The sequence below is a fragment of the Maudiozyma barnettii genome (genome assembly GCF_903064755.1).
Source record: "Maudiozyma barnettii strain CLIB 1767 genome assembly, contig: KABA2_08, whole genome shotgun sequence".
NCBI classification, from domain to species: Eukaryota; Fungi; Ascomycota; class Saccharomycetes; order Saccharomycetales; family Saccharomycetaceae; genus Maudiozyma; species Maudiozyma barnettii.
In genome coordinates, this window is record NW_024545245.1 from 490,923 (window position 1) to 517,347 (window position 26,425).

The window sequence follows — 26,425 nt, forward strand, 5'->3', positions numbered from 1 at the left end:
ATTATTAATTTCTCAACATTTGATTGTTTAACTACTTTAATAGATATTACTAGTAACATGCTTGCAAGGGTAATAGAAGTACTACCTCCAAAACCTAATCGAAATGATCCTTTGCAAATTATAAAATCAAGAAAACATACACATGGAAGACCAGCCACTATTGCTGGTCCAATGGTTCGATACTCCAAGTTACCATTTAGACAAACGTGTCGTGATTATAATATCGATATTGTTTATACACCAATGATGCTAGCTAGAGAGTTTGTTCGTAACGCACAAGCACGTAGATCAGATTTTTCCACTAATGAGACAGATGCTCCAACGATCATACAGGTAGGCGTCAATAATGTAACCGACTTATTAAGATTTATTGAGATGGCCGCACCCTATGTAGATGGTGTTGGTATCAACTGTGGATGCCCCATTAAAGAACAATTACGAGAAGGTATAGGCTGTGCCTTGATATATAACGAAGAGTTACTAGTAGAGATGGTTAAAGCTGTCAAGGAAAAATATGGCGACACACTTAGATTAGAAACCAAGATACGAATTCATGAAAAGAGGACACCTGAAAGGACATTGAGGATGTGTAAACAATTGTGTGAAGTTGGAGTAGATTGGATTACTGTCCATGGTAGATTGAGGACTACTCGATCCTCCGAACCTGTTGATTTAGATGCAATTAAATACATTGTGGATGGGTTGAAAGAATATGATGTTCCTATTGTTGCTAATGGAGATTGTTTCACTGTAAAAGATATGGAACATATCGCAGAATATACTGGAGCAGATGGTGTGATGTCAGCACGAGGTGTATTGAGTAATCCTGCTTTGTTTGCTGGATTTGATATTTGCCCATGGGGTTGTGTGGAAAAGTTTGTTCATTATTGTATTGAATTTGGTGGTCTACCTTTCCAATTGGTTCAGCATCATATATTTTGTATGTTTGAGAATATGAAGGTGAATAAGAATCATATGAAGACATTGATGATGACAAAAAATATGTTTGAATTACTCGATTGGCTGGACTCTGTATTCGATATGAGGAGGCCAGATGATAAAGAGTTTGGAGAAAGAGTAGAAATACCTTATGTAGAAGTATAAATATTATCTATCAATAAAAATGATGACGTGCATATTCAATCTTAAGGTCAAACTTATGTCCCCTAACTATGCTAAAGAGTGCTTTGAGGATTCTTAGGTTGAATCAATATACAAAAATATATAATAACTAGATTATTTAATATTGAACAAAATGACTAAATTTTTATTTTATTTTATTTTTTCTCTATTTTAATTTAAAATTAATTATATTATATTTTCCATTATACTTAGTATACCGTATATTTATTGGTTATGAATGAATGAGAAAGTTGTAAGTTTGGAATGAGATGTTGTTGTGCTTTTTTTAGATGGATAAATTATAGATATAAAAAAAAGATGTATGATATTTTTAATGATTTTTCTTTATTTTGTATTTTTTCATTAAAATTAAGCTTCTTCTTCAACAACAGTAGTTTGTAGACCCTTAGCAGTGGCAACTAGAACTGGTTCGACGTAAGAGAATAATGGGTTCTTAGCGTTTTCTTCTTCATTTCTTCTTCTGGAGATTCTTAATCTTAGTCTGTATTCAACACCCTTAATACCTCTCTTCCAGACAGCTTGGTTCAATTCTGGAGCTAGACGGACATCTTCGGTACCCATGTGTAGCTTAGCAAACTTCTTGATTTCCTTGACAGCCTTTGGGGCTCTCTTCTTGAAGGAGACACCATGCAACTATATTAAAAAATAAAAAGATGGAAACATATAGTAAAAATTAGATGGTTTCAGTATAACCAATCGAATAACATCATGTTTCAAATAATATTAGTTTGTTAGTAAATTAATTTTCATATTAAAAATAATAAAATTTCAATTATATGTGTGTTTTGACATACTCTCTTGTGCATGTTAATGGTGTATTCACGAGTAACAACGTCCTTTAGACCAGCCATTTTTGTATATATGTTTTTGTGTAGTAGTGTCCTGGTTGCAATAATAAGTTGTATAATAAGATAGGTTCAAGAATTAAAGGTTTATATATAGATATAATTGATAGATATATGATTATCATTATGTGATGATAGTTATTGGGTATTGTGCTATGTAGCCAAGAAACGACAGTAGGAGAGTTTGAGTAAAGGTCTCTCTCCAAGGGACTAAAACGGTTAGTTCCTAGTTGATGCTGCTGATGGGTTGAAATTAGTGAAAACTTAGGTGAACTTCCTAGCTGAGCGAATTGCCAGTCATATTTCGTGAAAAAAGAACTACGAAGGAATGCAAGATATGAAGAGGAAGCAAGATAGATTGGGAAGAGCGTATCAGCCTAAATTCAGACAGATCTGCAGAAGGGTTAAGCGTAAAGTTGAAACTGTTTGAGTAGAAGTTAGACGGGGCTTTGTCAGAAGAGGTCTGCTTGGCTGAGCAGCAATAAATATCTGGGTCCGACTAAACCGGATGCGAGAATTCTGAGAATTAAAAAAAACAGAGAGAAATATTAAAAAATAAAGCAGAAGATACGATCATTTGGGTGTACGGGTTTCCAGAAAACAATTCTTATGGATGCATGGGTTTAAAAACAGTCCTCAGTTCCCAGTCCTCGTAGTCAAAACTGCCGGGATTAAGGAAGTTATCACCGGCAACAGAAACAACGTCTTCTTTTAAGCCCATCGGAATACAGTCTTGATACTAAGACACAAGGGTCGTATTGAGAGATGGTAGCTACTTGAAGACAACAGCCTTATACATATATAAATAAATATATATACACAGCACTTACTATTGGTTCATAAGCAGTATGCCGTTAGGTACCAGCGGATATTGATAGTCACAGATCATGAACCTGTATTTTCTCTAAGTTGCTCAACTAGTACCAAACTGTTGAAATTCTTTGTCAAATTCGGAAACATATACCCATCAATAACCCCACACAGAAGTATACAACCCCGAACAATAAACCTTGTTTTTTGTTTACAATCATAGTCGTTGTTGTTGTTGTTTACTGTTTACATTCACGAAATCCGGGTCACAGAGTTTTACTACGAACATTTGTTACTAAAAAAGAAAAGAAAACTGCGTATTGTTTATATTTATATTTATCTATCTATATATCTCTAAGTGTCTATATGCATTTTATGCGTATCCCGCAAATGAGAATATCATTTTTTTTTTTTTTTCAGTTTCAATTTCAAGGTAAATACTATATATAATAAACTATTGGAAAGAAGATACAACAAACTAAAGGAGTTTCAGATTTGCCAAGTGGAATAAGAATAAGATATATCTATATTAATATACTTATGAGTGCGTATATGTATTAGCATTAATATACGTATAAGAAAGAATATTTTACATACACACATTTATAGCCATTTCCATTATTAAATTTGTATTTTTGCATAGTCTTTATAAATTTCCATTTGTTTATTTTGCATAATCATTAAAAAATAGTCTGATTAGTTTTTAGTCAAACAGAGGAATTTGGTTAATTATAACAGTACAATAATAAAAGTTATAATTCATTTTCAAATAGTGGATTATTTATTATTCTCCTTCTTCAATCAGAGTGACACGAACGAAAGTAAAAATAAAAAAATAAAAGGCATTATCTTAGTACAACTGTCATCCTGTCCAATTTTCAATATTCTAATTATCAAATATATCGTACACTAGCTATAATATTCATTATATCATTAATATTCATCGCTATGGCTCATACGTTAGACAAAAAATCAAGTCTCAGAAGTCTTAACTTCCATTTAAAGAAAAAACACAGTAATAATGTTGGCGGGGACGACGATAAAAATAAATCCAGTTTTAAACAATCGGTATCGGCACTTATGAACAAATGGAAAGATATCTTTAAATCCATTACACATAATACATTGGATGAATTGGAGACATATTCATCTGATGAACAGATTGATGCTATGTTCCGTAGGAATAAGAAGGACGCCAACGTAGTCAAATTTAACAAAATATTAAATGAGAGAGATAGTGGCGCATCATTATCTCAATGTAACCCTGTCACTAGTTCTCAATTAGAGATGAAATTGACAGACGAAAGAAGCACAGAAAATGCAACATCGGTGAGTGCAAGTAATGCAACGCAGGTGAAAGATATTGACGAAGAAATGAATTCTGATGATAATGAAGATGAAGAAGATGAAACTTTCGATAATTATGATGATGTTCAAGCTTGTCGATTATTAAGAAGTGAAAAAGGTGAACCGTTTGTGGATGCCATTGAAATATGGAAATATAGAAGAGATCTATGGCAAAAGAGAACCACTGACGTCACAAAGGAAGATATTGATGAAAGAAGAGAAGAGTTTCAACAAATTCCATCCGAATATTACGATAGAATATATAAAAAATTGGTAATAGAAGATAAACCACTAAGGGAACCATTAAATCTTCAAGATGCATTAAAGGTCATTAATTCGGGCTGGACTGAAACTAAAAAATGGGAAAGAGCAGCTAATGGTATTGCATAGATAAACCAAACTTCGACGACTTATTCTTATTAAGCATTCGTAAGTTTTTAGCACAAGCATATTCATATCATCAAATTATGAAAACTCTACCATTAAAAATTCATTCTCATCATTAATAATACCTTTTCTTTCAACACATTATTTATCTTTTTTTTCTTTCGTTGAGGTTCCGTTATTTCTATACCTATATGTTATCATTACATAATTGCATACTCTTACAATTAGGAGTTATATAAATTAATAAAAAGACACTCAGTTTTATCTTTAAAAAAAATGTTCTTCCCATTATCTTTCATTAGGTTCATTATTTTTCTTTGATTATATCCAAAGCAGTTTCGATGATACGTAAATCTCGATCAATTTCAGCAGCTCTATTTTGAAGATTTCCATCTTTTTCCATCCGTTTCAAATATTTATCATATAACTCCTGTGTAGGTGTTACACATTTTAATCTGAACGATGTATCGTGCATTTTTTTAAGTTTTTTCAGTTGTACTTCTGTAATATATTCCTTATTAGACTCAATCTCCTGTATCGTTTTGGATAGTTCACTTGAGTTTGTAGAATGGATAATTTTTTTCACCAGTTGATCCAAATCGTTGTATTTATTATTAGACATCCCACTTTTGCTCCTTTTATTGTATTTTCTTCCTTTGAAATGATATGGTCGATGTGCATATGAAGACTGTCTTGTTTTGTTATTTCCACTGTACTCTTTAAATAAAAGGGAATTTACTTCTAATATTTTTATTTGAATTTCTTTAAAAAAGGTAATAGAACTGTTTATCACAAATGCCATTTTTAACCATTTGTAAGTAAACAAATAATTTCAAGAAAAAAAAATTATATTATTTGTTAAATCATACACATAATGAAATTATACAATCTATGTAGTAGATACGAAATTTATGACACTGGAACAGAATTTTATAATATCATCTAGTCTTTCCTTAGGTTCATGCGCTATTTCCCAATTGGCCAAGGCTTCTTTAATTTTCTCATCCTTGGCATTCATATGAATAACGTCACCATGTACTTTGAATAATACATTCATAAATGCGTCGTACATTTCAGAATTCTTGTTACTTTCTAAACCTGTCGTAACTGCACTAATGAACCAAGAGATTTCATCAAACGGTTCAAATGAATTCAGTGACCTAATCTCTAAATCAATACCACCAACTGATAAAGATAATAAATATTCAAGGAACAAACCATAGTCGCCAGAGGCACCACCTTCTCTTAATAATCTAGTGAATTTTGATTCAAATCCAACGCGACCTGTTGGTTTGAATTTCGTAACCTCATCAATAGCATCTGTTTGCTTTTGAACCTCAGATTCATTTGCAAGGATTTGTTCAGGTGTCTCATATGCGATACCTTCTCTACCAGACGCATCATCACCAACTCCAGCACCCTTCAATTGTAAGAAAAATGGTGCTTGTTCTGGTTTCTTAGGGGCTTCAGCTGGCTTTGAACGTTGTTTGATAATATCCAAATTACGTAACATATTCATCTTATTTCTTGGTCCAATAGATAACGTTATTAGTTCCTTGTCGATTTGTTCTAACGATTTGTATGTACTGAAATTTTGATCATCATCAATATCTCTTTCATTGGTCAACGCACCTGTTAGAACAGAACTATTACCAGAGACAGATGCATTTGGTAATTGAATCTTTTGGAACTCTTCTTCGTCAACCATTCTTGTTGAGATGGCCTTGAATTGTGCTCTATTTGTCCACATACAGATACCATTTCCGGTAACATGAGTTGTTGCTAACATATCACCATTAGACGAAAATTTCAAATCTGTGATAATGCTGTCAAGTTTCACACCGTCTATACAACCTCCCGTAGGTAAATCCCATGTTCTCATGGTAGAGTCTAAGGATGCCGATACAATCCAACGACCATCTGGTGAAAAATCAAAAGCAGTAATTCTATTATTATGACCCCACAATTGACGTACAACCCTTTGTGTGACCGAATCAACGACTACAATTGAGAAATCATCTAGTGCTACAGCAAATAAATCCGATGAACGATGATAAACCATTCTGGTGATTGGTGCATCCAATTGCAGTTTGCCTAATAATGTAGATTTGTTAAAATCATAAAACCCAATAAGACCATCTAAACCACATGATACCATCTTACGGTTCATACCATCAAGTTCAATACCAGTGACAGCAGCATTCTTGTGTAAACGATATTTCTTACGGATAATACCACTCTGCATATTATAAACAGTGATGTCACCATTGGATGAACCAACAAAACCAAAATTACCACATTGAGATAGTGCGACGGATTTAACAAACCCATCATCTGTAGTCTTGAATGTCCATCTACCAACTCTCTTATTACGCATATCCCAGGTACGAGCAAACTTTTCATTCTTATGAGCAGTAATGACATTTTCCCATTCACCTAATCTAGTATTTTCAATTGCCATAGACACAATCTCTTCGAACTTGCCCTTGATAGTACTACCACCTACCCTGTTACCGTCATTTTTCTTGTGCAATCTTTGAGATAGCTCTTGGGATTGGGCATCTTTTCTCAAGGAGAAACCCCATAGTGATCTATCTCTTGATGCAGAAAGAAGGAAATGTGATTCATCGTCTGCAAATAAGATACGAGATGGCGGTTGTGAATGCCCACCTCTCGATCTTAAAAACCTTGGTGGTTGAACAACGTTTTCTTCTTCGGGACCTTGAGATAATGATGGATCGAAAACATATTCCTTCAAAGAATTGTCACCACCTGATGTAACGACAATAGCTTGACCATTTAGGAAAGAAGCTTTAGTAACACCTCCCATTGATTCACCATGCACACCTTTCAATACATGAATACGAGATCTACGTTCTAGATCATAAAATACTAAATCACCATTAGTACCACCAATACATATATGGGAAGAACCGTCAGTTCTGAAAGAAATAGACGAAATTCTTAATTGTGGAACTTTGATAGTACGGATTTTCTTCCCCTTTCTCAGATTGTACATGATAATATCACCAGTTACAGTACCAAGTGCAATGATATCTAAGGCCGGAGCTTGCTCGCAGGTAGTAATTTGATCTGGGAATTCATCAGAAGTGAAAATTAGTTTACCGGAACGTATGTTATATAGAATCACATTTGACTTGGTAACAACTACCAATTTATTTAAATAAGTTGGTAAATGAATAATAGATACAATATCCCCACCTTGTAATTTCGTAATTTGTAATTTAGTATAAAATTTGGTAGCATACTTTTCTTTTGGGCTTGATTTCTTGTAAATATAAACAATATTCTCATCGGTGGACACACATAAATAGTCACCAAAGTTGCAAATATGTCTGATTACAGCATTTGGTGAGTCCAACTCAATACAATGCTCTTGAATACCACGTTTATACACACCAATCTTATTATCATAAGATGCAAACACATAATGGTAATGAGTCGCAAGTGCTACAATATTGGATTCTGTTTCCTTCTCAGAAACGAACAGAAGATGTAAATTGTTTGCATCATATATCTGAAATGACTTACCAACACTTGTGACAATATAGAAAGTTGAACCTAGGGTCCCAATAGCATATGGAGTTCCGTTGCTGACATTACCTACGATCCTGAAAGGAGCAAATATTCTCGAGGCATAACCACTACCAGAGGAGACAAGCTCTAGCTTTCTCTTCTTAGCAACTTCGTTATTCATTTTGTAGTACTCTTATTCCTTAATGATTTGTTCAAATGATAACTTTACGAATAATATATGTTCTTAGTTACTTCGCTTCTCTTTAACCGGCTTCCCTGCTCTTAAAGTGCAATCTCATCTCATCTCAAAAATTTTTCACTTTGAAAGAAGTTCCGTGAGCATTACCCTCACATCAACAAAAAAAATATAGACAATAGATAATAATGATCAGAGTAATTAAAGAATGGCGTGCACGTTTTTACTTTACAGTGAGTAACATTTGAAACACTTTACCGGTTCATTGAAAGGGTTTCAAACTTTGAGAGATAAAATTTGGTCAAACAGTTCAATACAAATTAAGAAGCGTATACATTATTAAGAAAGCAGAATAAGTGTTGTATATCAAGACATCCTGAATCTAACCATCAATAGTTACTTGACCCTCATCTTTAATCGTCTAACTTGAAAGTTACACTTGACGATGCATCGTAGTAACTTGAGCCTAGCGTCTTTAGACCATCATGAAGAAGATGATCACCCATTTACTGAGGAGAGTAAACAGAAGGCTATGGAATCGATGGCGCCAATTTTAGAAGGGTTCAATCCAAAGACTTCTATCAGTGAGAACAAATCATATAAACTTCCTCCAACGGGTACATCTAGATCTGATTCCATTGACGAGTTCGATTTAGACAATGGCATTCCAATTGATGTTGAAGCAAAACCTTGTAACACAATAGAACCTGATCTGATAAGTCCGAAGACTCATACATTTGATGCAACATGTTTAAATGAACCTGCAAAGAACGATGACAAGCAAACCCATTCTGTTGAACCTCTTTTTGTTAATAACCCTTATGACAACTGTACGCATGAAAATTCTACTCCTTTAGTAGACACTAATGAATCTATTATATCTGCTTCAACTTCCCATCTTTCGGTTGAACCACAAGCAATCCCTTCATCAGCACCTAGCTCTACTGCCTCTTCTAGGAAATCTTCAACGAGTCAACTAAAACCAGTACTACCAAAGATTGGTAAGATTGGTATTTGTGCCATGGACGCCAAAGTATTATCCAAACCAATGCGCCATATTCTGAACCGTCTTATTGAACATGGAGAATTTGAAACTATTATATTCGGTGATAAAGTTATCTTAGATGAAACTATAGAAAATTGGCCAACATGTGATTTCCTAATCTCATTCTTTTCATCTGGGTTTCCATTAGATAAAGCAATTAATTATGTGAAGTTGAGAAAACCATATTTCATTAATGATTTAGTGATGCAAAAAGCGCTGTGGGACAGACGTTTATGTTTACAGATTCTTGAAGCAAACCATGTTCCAACTCCACCAAGATTAGAAATTACCAGAGATGGGGGTCCACATGCGGATGAAGAATTAAAAGCAAAATTGTTGGAACGAGGTGTGGTCGTTTCTCTTACTCCTGAACCTGTATGGAGAATGAGTGACGAAGATACTCTAGAAGTTAATGGCAAGGTAATGAAAAAACCATTTGTTGAGAAACCAGTGGATGGTGAAGACCACAATATCTACATTTATTACCATTCCAAAAATGGTGGTGGTGGTAGAAGGTTGTTTCGTAAAGTAGGGAATAAATCTTCTGAATTTGATCCGACCTTAATAAATCCAAGAACTGAGGGTTCCTATATCTACGAAGAATTTATGGATACAGATAACTTTGAGGATGTTAAAGCTTATACCGTAGGGGAGAAATTCTGTCACGCTGAAACAAGAAAATCACCAGTTGTGGATGGTATTGTTAGAAGAAACACTCATGGCAAAGAAGTCAGATATATAACTGAGCTAACTACAGAAGAAAAAGATATGGCGAGACATGTGTCCAAGGCATTTTCCCAAATGATATGTGGGTTTGATTTATTACGAGTCTCTGGAAAGAGTTACGTTATTGATGTAAATGGGTTTTCGTTTGTCAAGGATAATCCAACTTATTACGATTCATGTTCAAAGATATTAAGAGAAACATTCTTACAAGCTAAAAAGAAACTCGATGTAGAAAAGAGAACTCTGCCATTGATTAGGGAGGAAAAAAGTCAAAAATGGGTTTTCAAAGGTCTAGTAACCGTTATTCGTCATGCAGATAGAACACCTAAACAAAAGTTTAAACATTCCTTTACGTCGCCAATATTTATTTCCTTACTAAAGGGTCATAAGGAAGAAGTTGTAATCCGTCACGTCTCTGATTTGAAGATCGTGTTGCAAGCATTAAAAATAGCAAGGGAACAAAAAGCTGGAGACCCTGCTAAGCTTAAAGTGTTAGCAAATGCGTTAGAGAAAAAGATGGAACTACCTGGGACGAAGATTCAGTTGAAGCCCGTATTAAATAAAGAAAATGAAGTAGAGAAAGTCCAATTTATCCTAAAATGGGGTGGTGAACCAACGCACTCTGCTAAGTACCAGGCTACAGAACTAGGGGAACAAGTTAGACAAGATTTTGACTTACTTAACAAAAGTATTTTAGATGATATCAAAATTTTCTCTTCGTCGGAGAGGAGAGTTTTGCTCTCTGCACAGTACTGGACAATGGCATTATTTGGTGCTGACAAGTTAGGAAGCGATGAAATTAGTATTAGGAAAGATTTGCTAGATGATAGTAATGCAGCCAAGGACTTAATGGATAAGGTGAAGAAGAAGTTAAAACCACTTTTAAGAGAAGGTAAGGAAGCGCCATCACAATTTGCATGGCCAGCTAAGATGCCAGAACCATATTTGGTTATAAAAAGAGTTGTTGAGTTAATGAATTATCACAAAAAAATTATGGATTGCAATTTTAAAAATAAGGATGTAGACAAATTCCAATCTAGATGGTGTTGTAATGAAGATCCTAGTTTATTCAAGGAAAGATGGGAGAAATTATTTAAGGAATTTACAAGTGTTGAGAAAGTCGACCCTTCTAAAATATCCGAATTATATGATACTATGAAGTACGATGCCTTACACAATAGGAAATTTTTAGCCAAAATTTTCGACCCCATTGAATCACAAGATGAAATTGATCAGGAAGTTATTGACCATTCACTTGTGGATCGTTACCCAATAAATGTTTTAGCAAAGAACAATTTTAAAATAGTGGATAGCCACAGTACTACTAACAATAAGACAAGTGTAGGCTCTCTTGGGTGGGTTCTGGAGAGTGAAAAAAGACCAAAAAGAGATAATGCATCCACATTTGATGACTCAAAATACATCCAATTAAGAGAATTATACAAGCTGGCTAAAGTACTATTCGATTTTATATGTCCAAAGGAATATGGTATTAAAGATAGCGAAAAATTAGACATTGGCCTTTTAACCTCTTTACCATTGGCAAAGCAAATCTTAAATGACATTGACAACATGAAAAATAAGGATAAACCGGCTTGTGTCGCATATTTTACAAAGGAATCACACATTTACACTCTTCTAAATATTGTATATGAATCTGGCATCCCAATGAGAATTGCAAGAAATGCATTGCCAGAATTTGATTACCTATCACAAATCAACTTTGAATTATACGAAAGTAGTGATAGCAGTGGAGCGAAGTCTCACTCTATTAGATTAAAAATGTCTCCAGGTTGCCATACCCAGGACCCATTGGATGTCCAATTAGATGAAAGACATTACATCAGTTGTATTCCTAAGTTATCCCTAACTAAGCATCTGGACATAGATTATGTTCAACAAAAACTAAGAAATAAATTCGGAAGAGTCAATATGCCACAAAAATTCACACCTGTGAATATCACTAGTCCAAATTTAAGTTTTCAACGAAGAAGAAACTCTAAAGTTGGGAAAGATGTCAATGTTACCAACGACTTAGAGTCGGGGAATTCATCTCTCTCTGTTTCACCAATTCCAACTAGTACTACCCCAAACATTTCATCTACCTCTATTGATGATAAATTAGAGTAAAGGAACTAAATTCTAAAATTAAGTAAAATATTCTTATTATACACCTCACAAGTAACTAACTTTATTAATATACACAATATACCACGTTTATACCTAACTGTTCGTAATTATTTCATTTTCTGACGATAGCCGAGTAATACAGAATGAAAAAAAAATATAAATTCGATGACTATTTGAACTGACGACCCAGCAGCATCATTTCAAAACGTCAAATTGTAGTACTAGAAGTGACCATTTCCAAGCATATATATTGCTACCTGTATATTCCAGAGCAAAATATATAGATAATAATGAGTAAACAACAAAAAGCAGCTAAAAAAATACGACCTCTTGATGAGGTTTTACAATCCTATAGAGTAATCATACATGAATCAGAAATGTTTTCAAATTTAAAGGAAATATTATCTCAACACAAGGATAAAATATGCAACATACGATGCCTAGCGATTGGGTCGTTTACCCAGGAGTTTCCTGCTAAGTATCAACTAGCTTTGCTACTAGAACTCATCGACTATTTACTGAATGATAAAATTAGTCCTAAGGTATCCATTTACGATCCGGTATTCAATGATTCTGATTTAGGATATTTAGACAAATGTCATCCTGAATGGGAAGTAAAAGAGGAGGTTGATAAAGAGACCTTTAACCCAAATTCAACGTTATTCTTCCTACCACACGCACCATTAGGTTTAACCGAACAAATTCTGAATGAAGAAAAACCTAAATTATTTCTGGCCAATAACATTATCCAGCATACAGATAGATATACGAAAGGTGAATTAAATGAAAAATATCCATTATTAAGTAAGCTTGTATACTTGGTAGAATCTAAATCTGAAATATCACAGAAACAAGAAATAATCAATTCCTCATCAATCGATGGCTTCACAGCATTTGTACCGAAAAGAAAAAGGAAACAAAAATCGAAATATAAATTTGTGGAAAAAATCATTGATTATGATAGTATTGAATCAGTATTCACCCAATGTACGATTACGTCTACGTTCGATGAAGGAAAACTATTAAGGGATCAGCCCTGGGTCAATTCGTTTTCCGATTTGGCAATGCATATTATATAATAAACTTTATACAAATAATTAACGACTTACTTTAATATTTATTAAACAAAATGAACTAATTAAAAATTAATATACAAATAATCTATCAAAATTATGTTAGATTTTTTAAAGGAACTATTCTTCGTATTGTTCCCAGTTGTCCAGGACCTGCTTGATCTTTTCGGAACCGGTTAGGTCATAAACGTTTTGGAAGTATTCCTTAGTAATTTCAAATGGTTTAGCAGTCAAGTTTGGAATATACTTACCGATCAATCTATCAGCCTTGACATTTTCCTTTAGAATACAACCCTTCATGAAATTCTTAAATGGCTTAACACCGTTTTTTAGATAAGAAGAGTGGAATGGAACTGATATACCACGTAGTGGAATACAAGCAAATCCTCTTTCTAGTTCAATTGGTTGAGGCTTAGCAATAGACTTCTTGGAAATTTCATCAACAATTTCGAACAAATGAGCCTCAACATCCTCTAGAGACATTGTTTCTTGTAGTTTGATAATATCAATATTTTGCACCTTAATGAAATTCAAGGTATTAGTCAATGTATCCAAAGCTCTCAAATCACCAGCAGCAACATATTGTTGGTTTTCAACGTTGTAGTTGACAATTTCCAATAACCATTGAGTTCTAGTAGCAACCTTTTCAACAACAAATTGCAAGGCATCTTGAGTGAATGTACCAGAAACTCTACCTGGGTTGATAGCAATCATACCATAATTGGATCTGCCTTGTGCATCTCTTGGAACAGCGACTTGCATTGTCATACCTCTGTAGAAAACAACTTCAACCAAAGATTCAATAGACATAACATCAGCTAAGGAAGCTAGAGCAGCATATTCACCCAAGGAGTGACCAGCAAAAGCGGCACCAGCTGGGATTAAACCCTTTGATTTCAAATCTTCAAAAGCAGCCTTTTCCATTAGGGTCAAAGCAGGTTGAGTAAATTGAGTAGCAGATAATAAACCACTTGGTGAATTAAATGTGTATGAGTTGGTATCCTCAGTAATTTCTTTGAAAATCTTTTCTGATTTAGCTTCACCATCAACAATAGTTTCGAAGACCATCTTAATATAGTTAGCTCTTATTTTTCTACCCTTTTCACCGCCAAAGTAGATAGTTAGTTCCTTTGGATTCTTTTGAACGATCTCTAAAATAGAGAAACCATAAGTATCTTTGAAGTAAGCATCAGCTCTATCCCAGACGTTCTTAGCAACCTCAGACGTGTTATATAAGTCCATACCCATACCTTGTTCTTGGGAACCTTGACCGGTGAATACAAATGTGGAGATAGGCTGTTCAACTTCAGCTTCACCAGTCAAAACAACAACATCTTGGTCATTCTTTGTTTCAAAGTTAATCAATTTACGACCATTAATCATACCGACATGTTGAATTGTAGTTTTCAAAGGAGTATTTGGTAGAACCATACTAGTAAATTGGCATTCGTAACCACGAACTCTGGACGCGACACTGTCTGCAGCCCAGTTTTCAATCTGAGCACGAATAGCGGCAGAAGAGTACATACCATGTGTGATTGTACCGGGAAGATCTGCATACTTAGCAAAGTGACGGGATACATGGATTGGGTTCAAATCACCAGAAATCTTACCATAAGGTTCATTAGAGATTGGTGATTGAGATTCAACGGTAGCAATTGGAATTGTATTTTCTAGGTTGATCTTTCTTTCTAGAGTGGAAGCGTTTCTTTTCAAGAAATCCACGACTGGGTTACCATAAGATTCACCAGCTTGGTAGTCCACAACACCAATTTCAATCATTTCTTTGGTTGGTAATTCCATCTTAATTGGACCAACACATTCAACAGAAGCGAAAACATCAGCGTTCTTGAAAGTAACTTGGGTTTCAGTTTCAAAAGTTAAAGTTTGACCAAGTAGATCACGGTCTTCATCATCCAATTGGAACCATTCCTTTGAACGAAGAACAGCTATGTCCTTTGGAGATTTGATATGCATTTCGTAAACTGGATCCGTAACCTTTTGGAATGTGTTTTCAAAATCGGAATAGTTACCTCTGTAGAAGAAGGAGGAAGTAACTTCCATAACAGGTTTACCTTCTCTGCTTAATGTACCAATAACTTCGACAACCTTACCGGTTGGTTGGTTAACGACTGACTTAATTACCGCAGTTGTGGAGATCAAGTCACCTTCTTGTAGCAAAGAAGCACCTGGAATCATTCTGTAACCATTAGATAAATGGACTAACTTCAATAAATCACCATCAACGGTTTCTGGGAAAATAGCTTTAATAATAGCTCTCCAGCCAACAACAATAGCAAAATCCATTGGAGCTTGAACCTTTCTACCAGGTCTTGGGACGAAATCTTCACATGTGTTACCAATAGCGCGAGTGAAATCAGTTATATCTTCTGCAGTGATGGTAAAATCAGTACCCTTAATGACATCTCTTGGGTTGAACTTCAAATCAAATGGTTCATCAATCCATAGTTTCCAGTACATCTTCTTGATACGTTCGTTACGACCTGTCATAATTTCAGAAATTGGAGCAAAACCATCATCTGAATTATAATTGTATAATAGTTGTAAAGCGACTGGTTCACCATCCATGGTTCTGTTTTCAATTAATTCCATTTGGATCAAATCTTCTTTAACTAATTTCAAAATTGCAGTTATTTTTTGTTCACCTTGAACTAGTTCAGATAATGTAATAACGGATTTTGAAGCGTCATCAGCGTTAGAAATATTGACCTCCATATTTGGAATAGGTTCAAATACCTTCTTAGCAGCATTTTGAGTGTATTCAGAGTTTTGAACATAGATTGGAGCAGAAAAGAAAGCGTTTCTCCAGTTCTTCTTTGGACCTGCTAAAGACTTAAACCAAGAATCATTATCGGTATTAGCAGCGACCTTGTACGTGACATCCTTCGATGCAGATGGGGCAATAGTTGGATCTTCACCACCGAAATATTCAATAACTGGGATAGATGATTGATCATTGTTATAATAATCGGCTAATAAGTGTTTGATATGACCGTCATGGATACCATCCATAATATTCTTGATTGGTTCATCCATTTTGTTAGTGAATTGAGCAGCAACAGGACCATGTAAAATACAGGTTCTTTGGACATCACCACCAACAACGTCTTCCAAATGTTCGGATTGCCATAGAGAATCCTTCTTAAAGAAAAATTCTAATCTGTGATCAAGAACTGGAACGAATGGAACCGGTTTTTGAATAGGGTTTTGACACATATTTAAGAAGTAATCAACATCTTGAGCATCCATGTATTGTTGAGTAGCTTCCGGGAATGCACTGAAAATAATATCAACAGCCTTTTCAGGTTCTTCTAGAATAGAGTAAGATTGAATCAAAGATGTAGTCTTTACAGTAGAGAAACGTTCCTCAACACGACGTAAGTAATCACCCATAAAGTTTCTTAGAGTAATATCTATCCAAGATTTTCTAGACTTGATGTACATTAATTCAACTAACCTTTCTGCAACTTCCTTATATGTAATAGAGGTCAAATCACGAATTTCACCATTGATAGTAGCAAACCATGGTTTTTGAGTATCAGCATTCAATTTTTGGATAATGTAATCTTTCTTAGCATCTAAGGTTGGTTGTAACTTAGCCTTTGGCAAGTTGAAAATCGTGTCATCTAATTCCTTCCAGAACATAACACATCTTGTGGCAAGTTTATGAATTGGTTCACCCATCTCTGAACGGACAGTAATAATACCACCAGTTGGTTTCTTATAAGTGTTTTCCCATTGAGAATCTGGGACACCAGTACAGTCCACAATAGCTTGCTTAGCAGCTGGAGAAGTCTTGGCTTCCTTTGCAATCATGACCTTGGAACCGAATAGGAAACCATCGAAAGGCATTGGTGGATAGTGGAATCCACGAGACCATTCACCAGTTAAGTATGGATATGTATCTTCAGAAGAACCAAAACCAGAACCAGCTATTAGGACAATATTGGATTGTTTTCTAATCTTTGAGTACATTTGTAAAATTGGAGCATGGAAATCCTCGAAAGAATGATGACCACCACCTCTACCACCAGTCCATTGTAAGACAATTGGGAAATTTGGATGAGCCTTAGCAATAGTGATGACTTGGTTAATAGCATCGATGGAACCAGGTTTCAAACCCAAATGAGTTAGACCAAGAGTCTCAATATATTCTGAAGCAACCTCTAAGGATGGAACACCTGCACCAATAGTTAAACCTTGGATTGGATAACCCTTTGCTCTTAATTCTCTAATTAATGGAATACCCCATTGTAACATTCTTGGGTTAACATAGATTAAATTAATGGATATACTAGAACCTGGTTTAATTTGTGAAATGATATCATCCATTGCCTTTGTCATACCATCTGGAGAAAAATAACCCCCACCTGCTAATTCGATTTGATAACCTGCATTGATAGTAGCGGCAACAAAATCTGGAGAAACAGTGGTTGGAGTCATACCTGGGACCAAAAGAGGAGCTCTACCTAACAATTTAGAGAATTTAGTGTTAACAAAGATTTTCCCATTCTTATTTTTAATCAATGTAGGATGGAATTCTTTTAACCAATTTAAATTTCTCTTCAAACCATTAGCAGTAGTATCGAACAATTCTTGTTTGAACCCATAATCATCATTAGCATCGATACCCAGGGCACCTGCAATGATAATACGAACACCAGTACCTTCTTTGTTACGATGAGTCAATATACCAAGACCAGAAGCACCACCTGGACCGAAATCCAGGATGTGAGTAGCATCAAATTTAGTGGAAGTAACCCACATGACAGGCAATCTAATGATACAATCAACGATTCTCTCTGTAGTGTTTTCAGTACAATCTCTTAAATCAGTACCACTGTAAGTATCATAGACAGCAATCTTAATGTCCTTGGAGTTATAATTCAATCCACTGGTCTTTAGATCCTTAACAACCATACCATGAGCTGGGACCATCAATTTACAATGGAAAGGAGCTGCAACAGGCAAGAATCTATTTGAAATCTTTAATTTTCTTTCACTGTATGGGATTCTAGCTTGTTCGACCCCAGCGGTAGCCTTAGCGGCTCTTAAAGCCAAATTCAACCCGTATAAAGATTGTGGAGGACCTGAAACCACAAAGTTTCTCACACCATTAATCAAAGAGATATAGATATGTTTGCCTTCTGGTAAATGAGAATTAGTCTTATCGACATAATCTTGAACCATATCTTGAGTCAAGTTAGTGATTGATAACATCGGAGATGGATTACCCTCACCATGTTCCTTTGAGTCTTCGACAATTGTAGGTGGGACAGATGTATTTGGATAAGTTTGGAAACAACGGACCCCGATGAAGAACATCAAGGAGATACTCTTCTTCATGACGTCAAAGAAATCGTCCCAGGAGTCAGCCTCGGCGATCGCTAGGGCAATAGCCAAACCTTGAGAATGACCTGTTGAACCACATAGATGAGATCTCAATTCCCCTGGAGTGAAACCTAACAATCTTGCAGTCAATGCATAATGAGACAATTGAATTACAGTGATCAAAGGACAAGAAATTGGGATTGAAAGCAAATAGTCTGTATCTGGTATCTTTGAAGGATCTGTTAACCATTGCATTAGATCGAAATCCTGAGTATATAATTTTTTAGCCCCCTCTGTAGTTTTTACAAGATCATTTAAAGTAGTAGCAGCAAACTGTACTATATCATCTACCAAAGGACGATAAGTATCGTATAATTCTACTAATTCTTGGAAGTAGTCATCGGTGTTCCCTTGACCACCAAAGATGGCTACCAATTTCAAATCTTTTTGTTTATTATCGAATAAAGCAGCTGACGATTTCTTATCGAATGGTAATTTTGCAACCGATCTAGCCAAAATATAATTTTTAATCAATTGTTTTACTTTCAATACAGTAGTTGGGAATTTATCTGTATCTTTTAATAAATCTGTAGCAAGTACATGTATATCATTCCCATTTAAGAAATTGATATTAAATTCATTGATTGTACTCTTTAAGACATCTTGAAATTGTGATTCGATATCTGCCAAAGAAGCAATATAAGCTAAGAATTTTCCTAACAATTCAGCAGCGGATGCAGGTTCATCATCATCGGCAAAACCTTCTGTAGCAATTGGTAAAATTTTCTTGAATTGGTCCTTCAATTGAGAAGCAGCAAAGAAGGACGAAGCAGGGACAGACAGGACGTATTCAATGGAACCGTGTCTTAGAATCAAAGTTCTTGTTGGTTCGTTAGTCATATTTTATTGTTGTTGTTGTTGTTGTTGTTGTGAATATATTTAATAGTTGGTAGCAATAATAATAGTAGTAGTAATAACAATACTAAACCAGCAAAATAATAAAAGAAAGATTAAAAGGACAAACACAAAAAAGTTTGTATCAATGTATATATATAATTCGGTCTTTGCAATATCACTTTATAATCCAGTATATATAAATTGAATATAAATAGATATATTGTTCTTTTATTAAATGTTGAGTTCTTTTCTTTCTTCTTCAATGAATTGACAGATTAATCTTCGACTAAATTTCTTTTTCAGAAGGTCAATGGTAAAGAGGCAAAACAGAGAACACAACAAGTTTTAAAGTGTGTTTGTGTGTTTGTATATATATATATATATATAATACAGGCAATATGACTTCAATAGATTTTACAAAATGATGTTGTAATAGTGAACAATGATCAAGATATATATTAGCGAAGGTACAATCTTTCAGTTTCAAGAGAAGCAAAACAGGTTCAAGTTTAGGAATTACTAGGCTATGAAGCAAAACAGGTTAATAATGCCTCTATGTTAGCAACATATTAGCTATTAGTATTTTGACAGCAAGCCAAAAGAGAGAGGTTACCGGCTTGAAAGAAAAAAACTTTCACATGGCCACCTCCAGCAGAGCAGCATTACAATACTAAAGAATATGGAACCACAGGGTAATAAAATAATAATAGCAGCTGTTTACGCGTTTAAGAGAGCCTGAGTTTTGAAGAACCGGCAATATTCTTTGCAAAACGCACTGAAAAATTTCTCTCTCGCCTCTGTTCTGTGAGAGAACAGCCAACAATTATTTATTTTGACAGCACGAAGAAAAATGAAAATAATTTTTCACATGCACACACACACACACAGAGTGAAAAATTATAAGCCACCTCTTTGGTATCACATGAATCAATGGGAAAGGTTAAAGACGAGAATTAAGAAAGGCAACCAAGTTCGCTATAGTTTTTTATTATTTTGGTTGAATTTTACGAAGGCAAAAAACCAATTTTGAATATTTGGATTCAAATGTTCGTTGTTGTCGTCGGTAGGGATATCACTGGACACGAGGCTGTATGTGTCTAATAATAACTAGCAGAAAGAACATTGTATTATTCAACAAACGATAGCATACGTTACAGGAACCAATAAATTGTAAATCAGCAGAATATCTTGAACTCTTTATATATATGATAAAACATAATAATGTTGTGAACTGTCAGAACAGCCGTACATACATAGCAAGATACGATATCAGCAGTATTTTATTTCAAGATGCCAATTAAAGACACAAAACGCGTAAAATATATATGTAGATAGAGTCCTCAACAAAGTTCCTTTCCCACTAATAACTATGCGGAGATGAGATAATGACCTCATTATGATCCAATTACTCGATATATCGAAATATATAAAGCAAGAATGGATAGGGCAAAATGTCATACTATAGAGAGAAATTCTGTTGAGAAAATAAGTGTGAAGCCCAACCAAAGATTATTATTTACTGACAGTTGTTTGAAGCTATTGCATTATGCAAGGGGCAAGAAACACCAAAGTCATACATAATAATAGACGGGGATATATAATATATATACAATCTGTTAGCTAGTAAGAAATGTCAGCAAAAATCTGTTGAATTTTTTTAATACAAAGAGCAACCACCAATCAATATCAAGGAATTATAATTTAACCGCACACACAACATTATATCGTCTATTGCAAGTCTTCCTTCTCAACATGCGAAAAGTTTAATAATACAAATAGTTGAGTTTTGAAGATTTTCCATACGCCGTCCGTGTCAAATGATCACTCCGTTCCCTCTTAATTTCTCTCGCTCTATAAAAAGATAATTTCAAAATTTCTCAACAAAAAAAAAGCTTCAGTTGCTCTTCTTGAACGAGGAAGTTGGCGAATGAAGTAAGAAAAGCAGTCAGTTCTAAAGAACGTGAGCAGTTAAATGAAAACAGAAAATGTCAACCGGGATTATTTCAGATATTTTGTTGAGATTGCAAAACAAAGCTCAGTATACTTTCGTGCAGTCAGCCATATAATAACACACAAATATATTTTCATTCGGAATATTTTAATTTTATTTTCATTTTTCATTTTATTTCATCCCCTGTGATGTACCCCTAGGGATACAGCAATTCATTGCGAGAAACCGTATATTCTTTTCTTATTTTAAAGAGTGAGGAAGCAAGGATTCACATTTTTCATCGCTTTCCGCGGGTCGTTCACTGTTATTGAGTGTGGCGAAATAAAAAAAACAATTTTTTTTCATCGCTTTGAGTTCTGCCCGCTTTGGGTTTCGCTATCTGCACCGTCGTACCGGTTCAGTTCAATTCAGTTGCTTTTGGCTAGCGAAAATAAGAAAAGACAGTTACAAACTTTTTGTTTTTCTTCCTTTAGTTCTTCCAATTTGGGGACCCGTCGATCATTTTATTCTGTCGCTAATATTTTCCACCTACATCTTTCTCATCCCATTGTAATCTGTACGAATTATATAATATACGGTATATCTCTTTTGGAACAATTTTCAACAACCATTTTAAAGATTCAATTCGTTCATTCTTAAATCAGTACTCTTGGGCTATTTGCCCTTTTCGGTGAATATTGTCACTTTTCTTGAAGTAAAGATTTCATCTCATTCTTTTTCTCTTTTCATGCACTAATGTGCAGATACGATTTTTTCCCTTCTTCTTCTTACTTGAATCCAACATTGCTGATGTAATTTGTTGAATAAGTTTGATATATTCTTTTCCTTCTTCAGTTGATTTACTTCTTCTGCTATTATTATTTGTTGGTACCTTATACGTTATATCCATATCCATATGTATATATTTTTCATTATTTCTCGAATTTTATGTTCTTATACTGCATGGTATACTTCGTAATCTGACACTAGAAACTGAAATATTTAAAGAAGTTTTCTTCTTTCCTTACTTTATATATATATACACATGAACTATTAGAATTTTTTTTTTTCAATATTCTCTCTTTCATTTAAATTATTTATTTATTTTTTGGTTATTTGGCTGTAAATAACAACAACACCAATACCAAAAAAAAAATACTATAACCATTTTATTATTATAATAATGCAAACTAGTAAACTGTTTATGGGATGTTCATTCCTATTCACATTCGCATGTTTCCTTTTCATCATCATATCGATGGCAGGCTCATCTTCAAATTATAAACCTTTAACTAATATATATATCGGACAAGCAGATATATCACATATTAATGTCACAAAGGTTATTCCACAAGTCAGTTCCTTAGCCTCGTTATTGGGTGGGATCTTGATCACTTATCCAAACCAAACGGAAACAATCTTCGCCACTATGAAAAACATCTCGCATTCTGATGCTTTGTTGCCATTCTTAACAATGATTGGTGAATCGACTAATACTACAATCACTTTACAAGCCGTGCAAAAATTGGCTCCTTTGGCTTTATTATCAGGTAGTGGATCGTCCTCCACTGACGCTTTGAATAGCATTAATGAACTATTGAAGGAATCAAAAAATACTAACCAGACAGTCTCTGGTTTGGCTGCTTTAGTCTCTTCTCAATCGGCCTCTACAAACACCAGTACTACTCAAGCTTTACTACAATCTATGGTCTTCCAAGTCCTAGAGACATCAAAGAATGCATCGGCTACTACTGAGGCTCTACTGGATATTACAAGCATCAACATCTCTGACTTGTTGACTTTGACACCAGCTTTACGATTGGTTCAATACTCAAACAATTTGACAGAAACTTTCGGCGCCGTCTCATCATTAATGAATGTAACTATTCCAGAGACTATGGCCACTGAATTGTTCTCTGTGTTGAATACAACGTTGGCTAAAGCCACTAACATCACCGAATCCTTGGCGTCCTTGTCCGCTTTGGTCCCTAAGAGTATGTCATCATCTTTAACAGCATTGGATTCCTTGTTCACTAGCTCCTCAAACGTCACTAAGACACTATCCCTATTGGAAACTATTGTAACTAAGAACTTGACTTCATCTACTGTTGCTAAACAAGTCGTTAATGATATACAAATCATTCTACAGGAGGCTGAAGATCCAACGCTATTGACTACCGTCATTAAGACAGTGATGTCCTCAATGTCCACTGTCTCATTGGGTGCTTCTTCCTTGACTATGTTGACTTCTGCCACTGACGAATTGAAACAATTGCAAACTGTATTATCTGCTTCTAATAACTCCACCGATACCATCACTATCATCGACGCAATGGAGAAGACTTTAAGCAACAGTACAGATATGACTCAATATATCCCTTACTTGTTTGAATACATGGAAGCCTCCACTAATCCAGCTGCCTCCTTCGAAGCCCTTGTCAATATCACTGCCTTGGGTACTTCGGAACCTGCTCTATTGACTCCTCTTCTAGGCGTCTTGACATTGGCTGCTTCTTCTATTTCTCCAACCGATAAACAAATGTTTGATACTTTACCACAAATTTTGGAATATTTGAATATTCCAGTCAAGTTAAGATTAGCTATCTTTACTCTATGTAAAGCTAATCTAAAAGGTGAAGTTCTAACATGTTCCAAGTCTCATGCTGTTCAAAACTTCGATTTCAGAGCAATCATCTTTGAAGTCCTAATGGATTCCGATTTTGCTCCATACTTATCAGCTTTAAACATTCAAGCTGATGATTTACATCTAGGTGGTAAGTTAATGGGTAGACAAGGTCAATATGTTCCAACTGTCAAAGCTGCTTTATCCATGGATATCTTATCCTTTGTCAGTGGTTTCTTCCTAATGATTGCCATCGCTTACATCTACGTAACTCAATGTCTGACCACCCATTGGAGATGGTTCAGTTTCACTTTCATTACAATGGCCTATTGTGCCTTCACTGGTCTGGGTACCACTGTCGTCACTGCTATTATCAATATTATTAAATCCGGTACTGCCCAGGATAAATACAATGTTATTGTCAAGGCCAACGGGCCAAACATGGGTATGACATGGTGTGGGTTTGCACTTTCTGTCTTAATGATGTTCATGGCAATGTATGGTTGGTATGATTTCTATAAGAAGGACCGTGTTACCAAAAAGGATGAAGAGATGAACTTAGGTTCCACTAGTAGTAGTGAAGCCGAGTCTCAAATCATCAAGGAAAACTTGGTTCAAGGTACTATTGAAGAAGTTAAAAAATAAGAATAACAAAGGTCGAAGTACCTCTATAGATAATCATAATAATAAGTAGCATGAGCGCTCAATTTGGGTAAAAACAATTATAATAACCTATAAATAAGCGTGTATATTTGTATCATTTTAATGAATAATATTCAAAAAAAAACCAAAAGTATATATTAACGAATCATAATAATATATGTGTATAAGAAAAAAGAATAATAATAATAATAATAGTGATAATTTATAAATGGGCATTTGGCTCAACGATCATAACATTTCTCTCTTTTCCATCATTGGAGGTTGAACGTACATTACCCTTGGAGTTGCTCTAACGAAGCACCAACAGAAGAAATTAAAGAAAGCAGCAACGACTGCACCCCATAAGACACCTAGATAACTTTTCCCCAGAGTTAAGGATATCCCATAATCACCGTAGTTATCAGAAAGGATATGTCTGATATAGATATAAGTTGCCATACTAGTACCGACACTAATCAACAAAGAAAGAAATGCTAGAAAAGCGATAAACCCACCAAAAAATGTTATTAAACGCAAATGGAATACACTTCTACAGAAAGAAAACACTAAAGAAACAAACGATAGACATATCCCTATTATAATGGTAATAAACATACATTTAGCCATATCGTTGTAATAAGTCATATCTTTTTCCAATTTATCGGGCAGAATCAAAGACGCTACCGAATCAATCAATGATAATACATTATTATCTTGAATATTATCATACAGTAAAGATTTCAAATTAAATTTCTCGATCCCATCAGGAGATGTACAACTTGTGACTTTCTTAGCAGAGTTCTCTATACAATATGACCATAGACCAATATTAAAATAAGAAGGTAACACAGAGGATAATTCCAAACTAGAACTTATATCTGGTATCACTTTTGTCAAATCCATCTTTGATAAATTTATTTGAGCAACATATATTAGATTAATAGGCGTATAATTTTTTGTGGAGCCTGCACATGCGACACAGGCCAATATTAAAGCTGCAAATGAGAAGAACATTGTGCAAAAGAGCGTAAATACGTTAGACATCGTGAAATTTTTGTGATGATTTTGATACTATTTATGGGTAAAAAATATCTGTTGTTATATTTTTGGATTGTCTGTCAGTAATTCTAAAAATATGATATTTCAAGAAATATTGATATTTGTAGAAGTATCACTATTTATATATGTATATATATATTTGTATTTGTAGGTATGTGAAGAGACTCACCGAAATGTGACTCGATATCTCCTGTCCCTGAGCCCATTCTATTTTTATATACTGTCTTCTACTGAGAGACGGAGATATGATCTCCAGGAAATCAGCGATGGATGCCCCGAATGAGGTCGGAAACTTTGATGGCTGAGCTGTCAAAGGTCAAAAACATTTCAAAAATATTTCAGCTGCTTATTCAATTATTGTCCCACTTTCCTCTTCTTGTTTCTTCGAGTGAAATCAGCGTGGCAGTGCGTTCTCCCGCTTTCTGCATATTTTCATTTTTCGTCTTTTCTCGGATGTCCCTATCGGGTCATTTTCTACAAGGAAAGCTGGTAACGTAATAAATTGGTGAAAATGATTATTTAATAATGGGAAGGCTTGGTAGGTGGAAGGATAAGGGTGAGGGTTATACTATATATATATGTCGATGGGTGATAGTTGAAGACCATTGGAGTTAAGAGTATGTGGTTGAGGTGTTCAGAAGAATAGTTTGTGGGCTATGTGCTCCTTCGCATAAATATATATA

The 26,425-nt window shown here is 34.8% G+C and overlaps 10 protein-coding genes across 10 annotated transcripts; 5 read left to right on the forward strand and 5 right to left on the reverse strand.

Moving 5' to 3' along the window:
- Window positions 1–57: 57 nt before the first annotated feature.
- DUS4 (tRNA dihydrouridine synthase) lies at window positions 58–1,104 on the forward strand (the record flags this gene model as incomplete). Its single annotated transcript, XM_041552085.1, has 1 exon — window positions 58–1,104. One exon carries the CDS (start codon window positions 58–60, stop codon window positions 1,102–1,104), a length of 1,047 nt encoding a protein of 348 aa, XP_041408019.1.
- A 387-nt stretch (window positions 1,105–1,491) lies between these two features.
- RPL31B (60S ribosomal protein eL31) lies at window positions 1,492–1,994 on the reverse strand (the record flags this gene model as incomplete). The annotated part of the gene is made up of 2 exons (XM_041552086.1): window positions 1,492–1,776; window positions 1,938–1,994. The coding sequence occupies 2 exons, from the start codon at window positions 1,992–1,994 to the stop codon at window positions 1,492–1,494; spliced, it is 342 nt and encodes a 113-aa protein (XP_041408020.1).
- Window positions 1,995–3,746: 1,752 nt separating this feature from the next.
- Window positions 3,747–4,535, forward strand: GAG1 (Gag1p; the record flags this gene model as incomplete). Its single annotated transcript, XM_041552087.1, has 1 exon — window positions 3,747–4,535. One exon carries the CDS (start codon window positions 3,747–3,749, stop codon window positions 4,533–4,535), a length of 789 nt encoding a protein of 262 aa, XP_041408021.1.
- Window positions 4,536–4,839: 304 nt separating this feature from the next.
- BLS1 (Bls1p) lies at window positions 4,840–5,334 on the reverse strand (the record flags this gene model as incomplete). Its single annotated transcript, XM_041552088.1, has 1 exon — window positions 4,840–5,334. One exon carries the CDS (start codon window positions 5,332–5,334, stop codon window positions 4,840–4,842), a length of 495 nt encoding a protein of 164 aa, XP_041408022.1.
- Window positions 5,335–5,421: 87 nt separating this feature from the next.
- Window positions 5,422–8,250, reverse strand: UTP21 (rRNA-processing protein UTP21; the record flags this gene model as incomplete). Its single annotated transcript, XM_041552089.1, has 1 exon — window positions 5,422–8,250. The coding sequence occupies one exon, from the start codon at window positions 8,248–8,250 to the stop codon at window positions 5,422–5,424; it is 2,829 nt and encodes a 942-aa protein (XP_041408023.1).
- A 460-nt stretch (window positions 8,251–8,710) lies between these two features.
- VIP1 (inositol polyphosphate kinase VIP1) lies at window positions 8,711–12,166 on the forward strand (the record flags this gene model as incomplete). Its single annotated transcript, XM_041552090.1, has 1 exon — window positions 8,711–12,166. The coding sequence occupies one exon, from the start codon at window positions 8,711–8,713 to the stop codon at window positions 12,164–12,166; it is 3,456 nt and encodes a 1,151-aa protein (XP_041408024.1).
- A 290-nt stretch (window positions 12,167–12,456) lies between these two features.
- On the forward strand, window positions 12,457–13,245 carry BER1 (Ber1p; the record flags this gene model as incomplete). The annotated part of the gene is made up of 1 exon (XM_041552091.1): window positions 12,457–13,245. One exon carries the CDS (start codon window positions 12,457–12,459, stop codon window positions 13,243–13,245), a length of 789 nt encoding a protein of 262 aa, XP_041408025.1.
- A 114-nt stretch (window positions 13,246–13,359) lies between these two features.
- FAS1 (tetrafunctional fatty acid synthase subunit FAS1) lies at window positions 13,360–19,491 on the reverse strand (the record flags this gene model as incomplete). The annotated part of the gene is made up of 1 exon (XM_041552092.1): window positions 13,360–19,491. The coding sequence occupies one exon, from the start codon at window positions 19,489–19,491 to the stop codon at window positions 13,360–13,362; it is 6,132 nt and encodes a 2,043-aa protein (XP_041408026.1).
- A 3,110-nt stretch (window positions 19,492–22,601) lies between these two features.
- Window positions 22,602–24,686, forward strand: INA1 (Ina1p; the record flags this gene model as incomplete). The annotated part of the gene is made up of 1 exon (XM_041552093.1): window positions 22,602–24,686. The coding sequence occupies one exon, from the start codon at window positions 22,602–22,604 to the stop codon at window positions 24,684–24,686; it is 2,085 nt and encodes a 694-aa protein (XP_041408027.1).
- A 246-nt stretch (window positions 24,687–24,932) lies between these two features.
- On the reverse strand, window positions 24,933–25,727 carry PUN1 (Pun1p; the record flags this gene model as incomplete). Its single annotated transcript, XM_041552094.1, has 1 exon — window positions 24,933–25,727. One exon carries the CDS (start codon window positions 25,725–25,727, stop codon window positions 24,933–24,935), a length of 795 nt encoding a protein of 264 aa, XP_041408028.1.
- Window positions 25,728–26,425: the final 698 nt, after the last annotated feature.